We start from the raw sequence: 16,651 nt of genomic DNA on the forward strand, positions 1-16,651 counted from the left end.
TAAAAATTTATTTCAAATAATTGCATATATAAAATGTGCATTCAACCAAAATTAAAATTTATTTTAATAGTGTATTTTATTTAAAATATAAAATAAATTTTATTGAAAGGATTTTGTAAATGAACTATACTTAATATACTTATACTTCATTCAGGTTCATTTAAATAATCCTCTTTTTTGCACAAATTAACATTACTCGTAAGTATTAATAAAATATTTATTTTACATATACAAAATCATTCATACATATTAAAGGATTATAGAACCTTCTAATAATAATAAAGTCATTTTAATATAAATCCATTAACACTACTTTATTATATTGTACAATAAGTTGATTTTATTGTAGATTATTTACTTTTACACTTGGATTTACATTATTTTCACAAAAAAATGTTTTTTCCACATTCAATTCAATAAAAGTAATTTTCATATAGTGTGAAAACTATTCAACCAAAATCATTTAGATTTTAATTTTATATAAACGCTTACAATATTAATAAAGTGTAAAGTTTACTTATTGTAGGTGCATATTATATGCTTTTGCAAATTACACAGGTTCATTTATATATACGAGTACTATTATCGTTAATTCACGTAGCACAATATGAATTGAAAATATTTTAAATTAAATGAAAACTATAAGAGAAAAAGGCATTTACAGAACTTTTCAATGTAGAAAAATAAATATTTTCTTAAACTTAAATATAATTTATAATTGTATAATTAAAACAACCTTTGCAATCTAAATTTCGAATTTGTAGATTTCAATATTGCCAACACAAGCATGAAATCAAAGCAAATTTGAAAAGCAAATTCAATGAAAGCGGACCCAGTTTTACTATTATTTCAATTCTTTTAATTTTCGAAGAACGTCCTCAAATATTTCATATACAAATCCTGCATTTCTCAATATTTCTATTTTGTATATCTTAAATTTTAAATTCAAATTAAAAAAACTAAAATTTTGTTGTAAATCTTTAAATAATTTCATAAAAAGAATGAGAAATTTTTCGAAAAAGTGCAAATTTATCAAAGGATTCCGATTACAATAAAATAATTCCATATTATATAATATAAAAAAAATTTTACTTCCACTTTTGATTGATATTCTCATAAAAGTACGGCAATGAAAACAAAAAAAAAAATGTATAACAAATAATATTTTTTTGAATAAATTTATTGTTATACAAAATATTTTTATAAAATTTCTGTTTATTCTTAATGAAAGCAGATAAATATTTTTTTCCAAGTTAGTAGAAAAATTTAGAAATATTTTGAATGTCGTTTCATTTTTTTTTCGCAATATTCGAAATATTTGAATTCATAAATAATTAGTCCTTATTCGAAAAAAAAATTCAATAACATAGATAATTATTACAAGTTACCGAAGATTTTCTTAAAAACTTTTCCACTGTCTCAACTTTCAAGGCTATTTTGCCTTAAATGAGTAACTTATAATTATTTAATTAATTACTTATAATATTTTTTATATGAAAATAAATGTATAGAATTTATGGATATCTACCTCTCTTCGGAAAACGGAAATTATACTGGCCACTGTCCTGTTTTTTGTTGAAATTATAAATTTAATCCTAAAGTTCTTGAAAGTGTAAATAAACTTGCAACTGACATACATCAAAATTTTTAATCATTACAGTTATCATAAGTAGAAAATATTTCTCTAAATTTCAATTTTTATTTTCTCTTCATCTGAATATTTCTCTACTGAAGCTTTAACACCTTTATAATCAAATTAACTCTTTTCCTCTCTCTCTCTCTTTCTCTCTTTAAAATATTATTTTCACTTTTGATCGTACTTAAAAATTTAGATACTCTCTTTATTTTCTCTCATAATAATTGTTGAATTTAAATAATTATATACTGTTATCTGTATAACATATTACTATTCCTAGTAATTACTAATTACTAATTAGTAATTAGTAATCTTGATCTAATACACTAATTATAAGAGAATATCGTATACACTAATTATCGCATATTTTAAAATTTTCCACTCTCACTATAGTATACATTAAATTATTTAAAAACTTAAAAATGAATTCAACTAGTATAACAGTTTTTTTTTATTTTTGTACAAATTATTATAATTAGTGTACAGACTGTATAACAGTTCGTATAACAAATAAAACGATCGTATATTTTAAAATTTTATACTCTTACTACACCATATTAAATTATTTAAAAACCTAAAAATAAATTCAACTAGTATAACAGTTTTTTTTATTAATCTACAATATTGTGATTATAAACTTATACCGAGTGATTGTAAATACAAAATTTTGAATAACATTTTTAACAATAAATGAACAAAAAAATAGTTGAACAGGCAGAAAATGGGAACCAAAATAATATTAAATAAATTGACAAAATATTATAACAAAAAAATGAACAATACAAATTTAAGACAGATCCTTTCAATGAGAGTTAAAAAAAACAAATTACAAAAAAAAAATTGATATTACATATCCAAGAATGAATTTTATATACCTACAAAGACACCAAGTCCTCGAGATACGACAATCTTCTAATACGACATTTCGAGTTACGACATGATATAAATTTAAACCATTTTTATTCGGCTTACGACACTAATCCCTGATACGACATTAAAAATTTTATTGATTTTTGAATAAAAATGTCTAAAGCATATTCTTCAATAATGAGCTCTTTCGGTACACGATATTGTACATAACCATGAACACCAGTTTCTTAGGTCATTGAGTTTACTAGGTAGGTAACGAGCCTACCGTATAATATAAAATAGTTTGTCTAATTCACTTTTTGTATCATGAGATTGTTTTTCCTCCTCAAACGACAATTGGAGTTACGACATAAATTTTTGAAACGAAAAATGTCGTATGGCGAGGACTTAGTGTACATAATACATATGTATGTAGTCGTATGTAATTTTTGTACACCTACCGATGAAAGAAAACACAAATCTTTTGTGTTTTACAATATAGTTTTCATCATCATATTCATTGAAATTCTCCTAAAAGTAGGCTCATGCGTAAATTTAAAAAAAAACAAGAGAAAAACAACAAACAAATAAAAATTATGTAGAATAAATTTTCCCGATGTGCTTTAGTGATGATAAAAAAAACATGATGATGATGAAAATGATTACAATTCATAAAAGAAATTCAAAAATAAAAAAAAAATAGCAAAAATTTTTCTTGTACCCATTTTTATACTATTACAATTTTTCAACACAGATTATGTTTTCCCTTTCTTACATGTTATTATATATAAAGATCCTTGTTACAGTCAATTGAATAGGTAATTCGAGAAAAAACCAGAAAAAAAACAAAAAATAAAAATTATAAGGATGACAAGTCATAAGATCTTTTAACAATTTCAACCTTGTATAATCAAAGTTAAAAAGAAAATTTCTTTAAATGTATGTACTCGTACATATCTATGTACATATGTACACACAAATATATAATGTATAGCTTTAAGTTCATATATAGTTTTGCACATTTCTCTTGTTCATTTAAGCTTAAATAACCTGGTTCACTTCATATATTTTAATTTTTTTTTTATCACAAACATTCTTATGTGTAATGATAATAGAATTTATATTATATGTAAAAATATTTATGTATTTCTGTACCTACATATAAATGAAAATTTTTCCTTTTATACACTGGAAAAAAAAAATGTACAAGCAGACTGTCAAAAAATTTTTCAAGTCTACAAATCTCATAACACCGATTTTTAAGTATAAGATTATTAAAAATAAGATTTTAAGATTTTTGAAACCCATTCAATGGTAGTACGGTAATAGGGTAAATGCCATTGGATGAAATTTTTTCAAGGCCCGTCAAGAGATTTCTTTCAGGAAGTAAAGCCATCTAAAAAAGAAACTGTTTTCTAAAACAATCCCAAAAACAAAAGTTGTAGCACCTTCAAACCCTTTACAATCAGGTACCGTATATATGATTGTATAAGGAGACCTTCAGTTGTGATGGAAAATCCATTTAACTGCAAGAAGAATAATAAGCAAAAGGGCCTGCTTCAAAATTTCCAATTTTACAATAGACAAACCGCTGACATGATAATAAATTTGACTGTGTTGGCTGAGAACTCAAATCTGAGTAGAAATATAATATGCTTTATGAGTTCGGAAGGTTCAATTCTTGACATGTATTGTGAAACATGTGTGGTTACAAATTTAATATAGTTTTATTAATATTATCCAATTTTAAATATGAGTACCTATATTGTGCATATAGGAAGTATGATAAAACCATTGTTTTTGGCATAATTCGTTTGTGCCATCAAAAAAATTATAAATTTTTGTTTAAAATTTTAACAAATTTTTTTCTGTGTACATTTTTATAGTTTCGATCATAACAATTTTACTTTTACAAGAAAAACTTATATAATAGACTACTGCAATCAATTATTATCTTTGCTTTAGTCTTCAAATTCTATAATATATATATAAATATATAAATATTATGTAATGGAAATTTGTCATTCAAATTGGAATAGATTTACATAATATATGCATACATATATATGTATTTTAAATTATTTGTATAACATTTGTAATTTTATTCAAATTTTACAATTTTTCTTCATATAATAATTTTCTTTTCTTCTTTATATGTACTCGTATAATATTAAAAGTTCAATTCTGTTTTTAATTAAAATATTTAAAGAAAATTCAAGTATATAAAATTGTGAAATTTAAGATAAAGATGAAATATTTTATATATGTATATGTATGTAATATTGGACATGATTTTATTATATTGTTTGAGTTTTTTAGGAATAATTAACTTCAAACCGCGTCAGGGTCACGTTGATATTTTTTCTGTTTGTATTAATGGTATTATCTTTGAGGAGATAAATTGGGTTAAGTTTCTTGGGCTCATACTTGTCAGTTGCTTGATTTGGAATGCTTATGTTTAAATGTTAATTACCAAACTTAAGGCTTTTAATGGTCTTATATACAAAAACAAAAACAAATTTTCACACTTGCTTAAAATTTAAATGTATTATTGGTTGATTGATTCTGGTACTGCAGTGTAGGGTAGTGGAACTGGAATTAACAAGCTACAAAACTACCAAAACAAAATTTCAAAAAATATATTTGGCCTCCCTATTGTAAATATAGCACAGTCGACTTATATTATTCGAAACCTATTTTGCCTCTAACTGGCATATAATTTTTAGCAGCTTTTATTTGTATTTAAAGTGCTTAAAAAGTTCAATTATTCCAATATCTCTTCTATTCAGCAATAACGCCTATAATTTTTACTACTATATTTTTTCAGATGATAATACATACTCTGTTTTCTCAATGAGTTTCCGTTGCTGGTCCAAGGTTGTTTAATAGTTTACCGGTGGAATTGAAGGCAGTCTCTACAAATTTTAGAAACTTATTAATTCATACTAATGGGCGAGGGAACAATTGTATATTTTCACTGTATACATATTTTTACTGTATGTTAATTAATAAATTAATTAATTTTAAGAAACAAAAACTAATTGCCATACTCTAAATCATGGATGTCAAGACTTTTGAAACTATGGGCCAATTTTCAATATTCTGTATGACAAAAGGGCCACAAAATACCATTTAAAATAGTAAATAACATAACCTAAAAATTTCGATAGCCATCTATTGCAAAAAAAAATGGAACTTAGTCCCTTTCCACACAAATTTTAATAGTGATAAATTTTTCTTTTGGTCAAATAATTTTTCATACTACAGCCACCAAATATTTTTTTTGGCCAACAAAATCAAAACAGTTTAAACCATAATAATATTTTAACAATTCGTTTTAGAGGGCCGCACCAAAATAAGAAAATGGCCGCATGCGGCCCACGGGCCGCACTTTTGACATCCATGCTCTAAATGATTTTAACTTTGAAAAAAATTTCTTTGAAAACGTGCTGTAATTTTACCTAAACATTTGAGATTTTAAAAAATTTTAATTTAGAGTAATTGTACCGAAAATATTACACAAAGTAAAGTATTTGTGCCAGACAAATTTCATCTGAAATTCACAATTCATTTTACAACCGATATACTTATACTTTTGAAAAATAATATTCATTAATTATTTAGAAATTTATTTGATCTTAATTCAATTTTAACATTTTCAATTATGGAATAAATTAAATGAATAATTAAATTAATAAAATATCTTTAAGTAATTCTAAAATTTCAAAGAATTAAATATGAGAAATTCTTCTAAAATTTGAAAAATTAGAAAATTTATGTAATTAGTTAAGAGCAAAGATTCAAAATAAATTTCTCCAAAATCAAAATATTTTAACCACAATATTGGTAAAACACAAAATTTTTAAAAGATTTTTTGAAAAAATTTCATTTTAATTTTATTTATATATAGTTTTAATTTAATTATTTTTTAATAATAAATTTTTTTCTTTATAAAATATTAAAATATTTTCATAAAAAATTTCCCTTCCTCATATTTTCATCAAAAAATAATAATTAATTCAATAAAATTTAAAAAAAAATATGAAAATAAACAAAATATTTTTCGAAAAAGGACAATAAAATAAAAAAAAATTTCTTTTCAGTATTTTACCAAAAAAAAAACAAAAAACACAAAAAAATAAAGAAAAAACAGCAATAATATGCTTGAATGAATTAAAATTAAATTTTATTTTATTTTTAAAGTGTAGGTCAAGTGAAAAATATTTAATCTTAATTTATACAAAAAAAAATAAAATATAAAAGAGAATTAAAATCTTTACTTTATTTTTTTTTATCATATTTAAATAATTCAATTTGTATCCTTTCAAGAGATATCAAACACTATTCGTCCTTTTATATTTTTTTCTCTGTTCAAGAATTTTATTTATAATCTTTTTATAAAGTCTTAGAAAATTAAAGTAAAAAATCATAAACTTGATTATCTACCAAAAGATTTTGTTAAAATGAATTTAAAATTACGGGTATTACGGGTATTCTTATATTTTGTTAGTTACAAAATTTGTTATTTTAAAATTTTTCAATAAAATATGAATATGGTATGAGTACAATTCTCGAGTCTCTACTGTATAAATAGTAATTGTTGCATAAAAATGAAATAAATTAAAAAAATATTTTGTTAAAGTTAATTGCATTATCATTACATTGCTCTATGTTTTATTAAAAAGTTTTTATTTATTTAAAGAATAATTTAAAATTCACTTACAAAAAGTTTTGCAGTATTCAGTTAAATAGTGTAAACTATTTTGTATAAGAAAAATTTAATTGAAAACAAGTGAAGTAAAAGAGACCAAGAAAATGGCAGGTCACCAGTTTAAATTCAACAGTTGGTGAGAAATAATATTCAACAGTCTATTATGGTTCCTGAGTTTTTCAATTCAACGTCGGGCATTTTTGAATTGATGGGACGAAATTATTTTTGCTTGCAATTGAACAAGAAAGGTTTCTCTAAATTTGTTTGATGGCTACACCAAAACTAAAATGCTAATCTTAATATAATTTTTTGGAAAACCTTAAAATAATTACAAATGATTAATATTAATTGTAAATAATTAAATCACAACATTTTTCGTAGCATTGCAAATTTAATTACTTTTGTTTTTGATTGAATATATGTATGTACATACATATTTGAAAATTTAATGTATAGTTTTTAATATACATACATACTTACATTAAAATAAAACTGATCCAATTCGGAACTTCAAATGCATTCCGTATTGAATTCATATTAATGTCTTTATTTATTAATTAATTAATAATTTTTACACTAATAAACTTTTGTAAATTAAAAATTAAACACAAAAATGACGTTTTGTATAAATTTTTAAATTTTTATTCACAATATTTCGAAACAATTTGATGACAGCTTGTTGAATTCACGCTATTGGTAATGTTTACACATCGTTACTTTAGAATTTACAAAATGAAAAAAATCATGATCAACAATAAATTTTTATATTAGAAAAATTGTCATTTCTATGGTTGAAAACTTTGTTAAAATTCCAATGTTTAAACATAAAAATTTTTAAAAGTGTACATATATTATTAAATTAAAAGAAAAATATTTTTATTATGTCAATAAAAAAATAAAAATTTTCTCCACTTAAATTCAGTTTAAATTTATTAAATTGCTTACAATTTATTGTCATATAAAATAGTTTTTATATAAATTTTTCAGAATTATAATAAAATAAATTTTCATATTTATTTCGATTTTTAGTTTTTCACCTACCAAAAACAAATGTTTTCTTTTTTTGTTTTATATAATAAAAAGATATTCGAATAAAAAAAAATAAAAAAAATTAAATAAAATTTTCAAAAACAGAAACTTTTTTCACTTAAAAAATCATTTCTTTGGTTAAATTCCATTTCCCATCTACTCTGATGATGGATAAGGATGTCAAACAAAAGATAAAATACCAATAATAACAAAATATAAAACAAAATATTAAAGGAAAGAATATAATCTTCTTTTGTGATATCCTTTTCTTTTCTTTTATTTTCTTTTAGTTTTTTTTTGGTTTTGTCTCTTTCATTCTCTTTTCCTCTTCTATCTTTTTAACTTATATACAATTTGACATCCTTCGAAAATACAATAACTTAATTTAAATTGAAAATCTGTTTAGAAAATCATTTTGCCCCAAAATAAAAAAAAGAATTTCAATAAGAATGTTCAGATGAACATGTAATGTTATAATATATAGATATAATTATATATATATTTTGTATATAAATGATTTGTAATTTATTTTGATTGAGCTGACCTTCTTGAAATTCTTTTGAATTGATTTTAAATTGATGTAATATAATTTTATTTATCTGTGACTATATAAATATACTTAAATACGATACTAGACCACAGACATCAATAATATATAGAATTGAAATATTTAAATTGTTAAATATAATATTTTATACTATATAAATATATTTTTTAATCGTATTATTGGATAACCATAGAATAAATCAGAAGATCAAAAGACTGTCTTATAAGAAGAAATTTATATAAAAAAAAATTTAAATATATACATAGGTATGTGTTTTAAATTTCTTATCAATCAAAAATCTAAATTAAAATTCATTTATTTGTTGAATGTGTTAAAGTAAAATGAAATAAATTTGTTTCGTTTTTGGTATAAATTTGTTCATTTTCATATATAATTTAACATTTTTATATAAAATGTATTAATTTTATATAAAACTACTATAACACTCTATATCATCAACTATTTAAATCACACATTTACTCGTTTCAAACTCTGAGTTTTTTCGTAAATATTTTTAAGTTTATATTGTTGATTTTTACTACCATAGAGTCACATTTACTTATTTTTTCATAAATGACTCTTACATACATACGTTTAGTTTCACACACAAAATTTGTGGCCAAAAAAATTTTAAATGTAATGTAAACCATTGATGCAAGAGTCTTTGTGTAAACGCAGATATAATAATAGATGACATTATACAGCAAAAAAATATATATGTACGTATTTAAAATTTTTTTTGTATAGACGAATGTTGTGTATATAACCGTAAATTATACAAAAAGACTTCAAAATTATGAAACAACTTTTTTTCTCAACATTTTATAAATGGAAAATATTGAAACTTTTTTTTTATATTTTATATAAAAATTTCTAAATAAACTGTAAATGAAGATGAAATTATATTAAGAATATCAAATTTATCAAAAAAAAAAAAATAAATATAATAAACTTACGTAACACACACATATACAATTAACAAATATATTTTATCTATATGAACTTTGACAAAGTATTGAAAAACTTTACCACTTCATTTTCGTAATTTTATCGTATTTTTTTTATGTGCCCCTTTAGGCAAACAGAAAAAGTAAAGAAAAAGTTTCCTCTACTTTAATTGTATTTCTCTTTTCTTCTTATTCTTGATAAGTTATAGAACAGAAAAAATAACCAAAAAAAAAGCAAAAACTAAGAAAACATCTTAAAATACTAAAATTGTCACAATTGAAAGTTAATAAATTGATAAAGATGATGTGAAAGTGTTTAATAAAACTTTTTAATTTAGAAATTTAACTAATTTAGATCAAGATTATTAAAAATAAAAGTATGAAAATATGTACATGTATATTGGTATATTATAGCAAATTTAAAAGAAAGGAAATTTAATTAGAAGTTTGAATTTTTGCTTTCAAGAAAATAAATCGTATTTGTTTTATCACAATTTAAAAGATTCGCTTAAATATTTTATAAATGGGAAATTACATTAAATTTCAAAAAATTACATAACCTATCGCATAACCTATCTATCACCAGCAGAGTTATGGAGAGAAATAATTGTGCAAATTAGTTCCGATAGATGGTCTTTTATTTTTATATTAAAATTAATTGTCAAAGTACATTATATTTAATCATTTGTCACTTATTTTCCATTATATTTTCAAAATTGAAATTTATAGATCAGTTTTTAATCTTCTTGTAAGCAATTATACAATTAGTAAATTTTAAAAATTAATAATAATAAAATCAAAAATAAATTTAAATTATTAATAATTTTTTTCTTTTTTCTACTTTTAGATTTGTTCCCTTCAGTTGTTTACAACGCAACAATAAAGAAAATATAGGACTTCAAAAAATATTACAACATTAAAGTTTCAAAATATTTCAAATATTGTAAATATGATTATAAGAAGAACGAGGACAATAAGAAGGATGAAAATTTCTATAGTAGCGGCTGGATTATATTTTAAAAAGAAAAGAAATAATATAACTGAATAACAAAAAAATTCATAAGAAACTTTGCTGGATCATTAAAACAAAAATTCTTTTTAGCTACAAATGTTAATTTTTATATACATATGTATTTATAAATTTTCATCGATATAGTTCCCGTATGTTTATATCATTTATTTGGAATTGAATGGAATTTCAATTGAATTTATATTATAATGGGATTACGTAATAGAACAAAATCACGCAAATTAATTTGGAAATTATTTCTAGAATATTTAGTTTTTACGCTATTTAGTTTGGGTAAGTTTGAAATATTTAAATATCAAATATATTTTAATCAAAAATTTCCATTTCTCATTGAAGGCAGTGGAATTTCTATTATTTGAATCAATTTAATGTCAGAGAAAAATTTTAAAGAAAGAAAGTTCAAATTCAGATAATATTATAAATCAATTAACAATTACGAGCGTTAAATGAAAGAAATTCATTTACAAAATCTAAGAAACTGTTTCGTTCAAGTCTAACAAGATAGTTATTATAAAATTTTTAAACTAATGTAACGATATCGAATATCTTAAAGCATTCCTTCCTTAATTTACACTTCCATACATACATAGTTTTCTACAGAATTTCAAATCTCTTGTGTATTCTATTTAAAAACAAAAAAAAAATTCTAACAATTTGTTAAAAACTATTACTTTGACATAAAATATTACACTTTTAAAATTATGAGTGCAAAAAAAAAGGAATATATATATATATATTTCACTCTGCAATGAAAAGAGCACAGCTAATATAAAATTTATAATATATACTGGGGAAATAAAAAATTTTATTTGTCCTTTGAGGATATTAGAATGTAATAGTGACTATGTTAATATACAAAAGTGTGTATTCTTATTCATCTTGTTGAATTATACAGAAAATTATTGTTTAAAAGTGTAAAGGGGCATGTTTTTTTACTCTTGGTTGACTTACTTCGTGAAATATTAAAATTATTTCACAAATTGGTAGCAATAGTTACAAAATCCATTTATTAATTTGCGATTTTGTACGATAGAATTATTTTAATATTAATAGCTTTTAAATAAATAATTGAATTAATATAAATTTTAACCAATTTTATTTAAAATCAATATTTGCTGTTATAGGTTTTGCTATCTTTAGACTGATATTTTGAATTTTCTTTGGTAATGATAAACAAGCAAATCTAATATTATTCTCAATAATTTATTATATTTAATTATTTTTTTTACTTTATTTTTAGATTATGTATATGCAATACGAAAAGGTAGATTAATGATACCAAATGCCTTTACAGCATTAAGTGGTGATTTACATGTTCAATTACAATTAATAGAAAGTCTTATAGAAAATTTAAATGGAACTTTACATTTAGAAATAAGTAAATTAAAAAGGAATAATGAAAAGGAACAAATTGATAATGTGCCTCTTCATCCAGATCCACGTAATAATGTAACACAAATAAGTATACATTGTTCAAGGATTTATCGTGGTGGTGATTATGAAATTAAAATAACAACTGATAATATCAATGAAAAATTAGATGAACGTTTAACTCAACAATTGGATGTTAGATGGCCACAACCAAATATAACAGTTAATGCAGACTTTTTTGGTACATATGAACAAGCAGTTGATTTTAATTTAACATTTCCCGAAGTTAATTGCGATTTAGAGAAATTTTTTATGGAATTTGATAGAACTATAATAGTACCAGAATTTAAATTAGAATTAGTATTTTGTGGTCCAGATAAAATATGTTCAAATAATAATCAAAATTTATATTCACAACAAAAATCAAATGATCTAGAAAATTCAATAGAAAATTCAAATGAAACATCACAAGTAAATATTTTATATAGTGAAACAATAAAAGGATATCCTAGAAGAAGAGAAGTTAAATTAAATTGTGAATTATTTGGTTTAGCTGGTTTTTATGCGATACGTTTAAGAGCATTAAATGGTGTACCATCATATGTATCAGCAATCCGATATTTAAGAATTGATTGGAATGAAAAATATGTTTTTAATGTCCATGCTAGAAGTATATTTCCATGTGATCCACATACTGGTGTTGGTGTTCTATTTGAGTATCCAACATGTATATTAGATCAAGCAGATCGTATACGTTTATATGCAAAATTAAGAGCCGATGTAATTAGTTTACAGCCACCAACATCATTACATTATGTTACTGAGCAACGTGTTATTAAAGGTCAACATTCATTATATTTTGATTGTGAATTTTTTTCGGAAAAATATGTTGAATACTGTTTTGTTTATGTAAGTCAAGCAATATCTGGAGCTGTTGCAGATATTCGCATGGATTGTGTACCAACTTTGCCTGTTTCAGGTAATAATACAAAATATAAGTAGTGATAAAATATACAAGTAGTATCTGATTATTATTATTAGATTTTTTGCAAGTATCACTTCATCATATTATTTTTAAATTTGCTTTATATGCATGAATAACAAATTTATTTTTTGTTATAGATTTGGATAGCGGCGGATGGGGTAATTGGAGTGAATGGACACCATGTTCAACAACGTGCTCTAGTGGTACACAAAATCGTTATAGATTATGTGATTCACCTCCTCCACGATATGGAGCTAAATTTTGTGAAGTATGTTAATAAGTAAAAAAATATTTAATAATGAAATAAATTTTACAATATTGTCTTTGTGTTAATTTAAAAGGGCTCAGCGGTTGAAACAAAATCTTGTGGTAAAAAAATCATAGATGATACATGGGATTGTTTAGGAATTGAAACAACTACAAGTAGTAATGTCTCAAATGAAGTTATATCAGAAATTGGACCAGGTTGTAGATGTGGTTGTATCGTACATTTGGGTATATCAAAACCAAGACGTATACTTGCCGCTACGGCACAAAGTTGTCCAGGCAGATCATTTTGGTTAATTCAAGTAAGAAATTTATTAACAATTTCAATGTACTATTTAAAAAAAACATAAAATTTTAAATAAAATTTAGGCTGATGACAATAGAAGAATTAAATTTACAATGGACTTTTTTCGATTATTATGTTCCGGGCAATTCATTAAAATCAGAGATGGTGATTCATTATCATCAAATTTAATGTCACAGTATGTTGGTGGTAGTAAAATTTATCCAGAACCATTAATATCAACTGGTACACAAGTACTTGTTGAGTTTGTATCTGATGAATTAGAATTGAGTACAGATGAATGTCGTGGAGGATTTTTAGCACATGTTCAAACAATAGGTAAATTTATCTAGTTTTTAAATAAATAAACAGTTTTTATGTTAATAAAACACTTTTTATTTATATACAAAACAGATCCAAATATTTTAAATGTAACAGTCATATCAATTCGTGCTATCAAACAGAAACCACAACCAATAGTTAAAACATTTACTATTGTTCATTTAACAGCTGTGATATTTGCAAGCATTATTATTATTATTAGCGCTTTACTAGGTGAAAATCTTTACAAAAATAATCAATAATTAATCATTAATAATAAAATAAAATAATTTTATTATTTTAGGAGCTCAATATGTGCTTAGATATAGAAAATATCATTTAGCAATGAGTAAAAGTGATCAAGATTCACCAATACATACGCCAAGAGCATCAATAGGTTCATTGCATCATCCACCATCTAGAGCTATATCAACGTCAACTTTAATATCTGACGTTATTTATTTAGTAAAAGTACGACCAAAAAATAAAGTGAAACATAAAATTTTAAGAGAAAGTATCGATATTGATGCAATAACAGTTGATGCTAGAGACAAAGATGATAATAATTGGTATATAAAAAATAAAAATATTTTATTAAAATTAAATTAATTTTATTCTTCTTTTATTAAGTGATGATACTAGAAGTCAAGATAGTTCGCAAACTTTAACTAATATAAGTATAAGTAATGATAAAACAAATGAAACAACTGATAAAGATATCGATTCACCATCACCGAAAGGATGTGGATCAATAGGATCAAAATCACAACGTAGTTTAAATAGTATTTCATGTGAAAGTTCAAATAATGGTACCGATTCAACATGGAGCAAAGATAGATCAATGGAAAAAGCAAGATCAGAAATTATAAGAAGAAAATTTTTACAAAAATATCGTAAAGAAATTGGTATATCTAGTTCAAGTGATGCTGATTCAATGGAAAATATTCAAGAAAAAACAAGATTTTTAAGTGCTAGTAATGCAACACTTACAAAAGTATAAAAAACAATAATTTTAATATTGAAAATTAAATAAATTAAAAATTTTTTTTTCAATTTTGGATTTTTACAAAACAAAAGGGTTGCTATTCACCATCATCAAGTATTATAAGTACAGCAACAATACGTTCAACTAATCCAAAAGAAAGTAAAGATAAGAAAAATCGTGAAAAATTACTTTCAAGACCAGATTCTGAATTTTCTTTAGGAAATCCAGAAGAATTAGAATTAGATTATTATGGTATGGTAACTATCGATTTTCAAAAAAAAAAGAGCACATACAAACACACAAATCAATTTTTTTAAATCTTAATTTAATCATAATTTTTTTTTATACTTATATACAGATTACAATGTAATTAACGCTGGTGCAGCACCTGGTTCTTATTTAGGTATGGATCCTGCTTATTTAGTATGGATACCACCACTTGAACCACATTATGAAGAAATATTACCAAATTTTAATGAAATAAATCCTGGTAGTAATACTGAAACACCAATTGATACCGATATACCAGAATTACCACCAACAAATAATTCATCATCATCATCATCATCATCATCAGCAATGAAAATTGATTTGAATCATGAAAATGATATTAAAAAAGCATTATTACAAAAAAATGTTGCAGCTACATTATTAAAAGATAATACATCAGCTGATATACCAAAAACACCAATATTAGGTAGAAAAAAACGTTCATTATCAATAAAACATTTAGAATGTGAACCATCTGAAATTATACCATTAAATGAAATAATTATTAATTCAACAACATCTAATACAACATCATCAACAACATATAAAGAACCATTAATACAAACATCAAATTTACAAATATCAAATAAAAATGTACGTCGTCATATTTATAATAATAAATATGAAGAAATTGAAAAGGAAACAAGTGTTGTAAAATCACCAAGTGATTTAGAAATTTATTTAGATGATATTAGATTTGCAGATGATGATACTGACACCGATATAAATATTGTTTAAGTTCTAGACAGTAGACATATTTAATATTTAATTTAATTAATTATTAAGTGCACAAATATATTATGTACATTTATATGTATGTATCATATTTATATTTTATTGTATTAATAATATTGATATATGACATAGATTATACTCGTAGGTTATAATAATTATATAACAATAATGTTTTACAAATTGTATCGAATTTTTAAATGAAACCGTACATATACAAAAATTGAATTAACATGTTTACTAAGCATAAAAAAACAGAAAATAAATTAATTTACAATTTCTTTACATATATAAAACTCGATTAAATTAAAATATAAAAAAGAAAATATTCAATATACATAAATGTTTAGTACCTTTGTATAAAATTAAATTTAAGATGTTGTTTATTTTGTTTCTGAAAGTTCTGCAAATCTGTTCTTTCTAACCGTTTAAAATACAGACAACTTCTACTTAAAATATTTAAATATCTCAATATTTATGGAAAAATAGATTGAAGAAATTTTCAGAAATAGAAGAAGCTCATCTATAAAATAGTATAAAATGATAAAATAATATTGTGCAACTTTTTATGAAAACGAATCGAATTTTAAAATAATTGTTCTATTTTTTAAATAATATATGATTATCATAATTATAAAAAGAAAAGAATCCATATGAATCATAATTATAAAGATTAATAATATCTGCC

The 16,651-nt window shown here is 22.9% G+C and overlaps 1 protein-coding gene across 2 annotated transcripts in view; it reads left to right on the forward strand.

Annotated features, from left to right (window-relative positions):
• The window catches only part of LOC129606828 (uncharacterized), a 62,052-nt gene extending 45,774 nt beyond the window's left edge, over positions 1 to 16,278 (forward strand). The window contains exons 2-11 of one of the 2 annotated variants that reach the window (XM_055517401.1): positions 10,567 to 11,022; positions 11,990 to 13,099; positions 13,243 to 13,373; positions 13,447 to 13,674; positions 13,742 to 13,994; positions 14,070 to 14,210; positions 14,281 to 14,545; positions 14,607 to 14,970; positions 15,054 to 15,213; positions 15,320 to 16,278. In XM_055517401.1, coding sequence (XP_055373376.1) covers positions 10,938 to 11,022; positions 11,990 to 13,099; positions 13,243 to 13,373; positions 13,447 to 13,674; positions 13,742 to 13,994; positions 14,070 to 14,210; positions 14,281 to 14,545; positions 14,607 to 14,970; positions 15,054 to 15,213; positions 15,320 to 15,969 — 3,387 coding nt within the window. In that variant the 5' untranslated portion in view covers positions 10,567 to 10,937 and the 3' untranslated portion in view covers positions 15,970 to 16,278. Of the gene's footprint in view, positions 1 to 10,566; positions 11,023 to 11,989; positions 13,100 to 13,242; positions 13,374 to 13,446; positions 13,675 to 13,741; positions 13,995 to 14,069; positions 14,211 to 14,280; positions 14,546 to 14,606; positions 14,971 to 15,053; positions 15,219 to 15,319 lie in introns of both variants that reach the window. The other variant, XM_055517402.1, reaches the window with a different exon arrangement.
• Positions 16,279 to 16,651: the final 373 nt, after the last annotated feature.

This window comes from Condylostylus longicornis, unplaced genomic scaffold (genome assembly GCF_029603195.1).
Source record: "Condylostylus longicornis isolate FDR11 unplaced genomic scaffold, ASM2960319v2 ptg000022l, whole genome shotgun sequence".
In the NCBI taxonomy this organism is placed as follows: Eukaryota; Metazoa; Arthropoda; class Insecta; order Diptera; family Dolichopodidae; genus Condylostylus; species Condylostylus longicornis.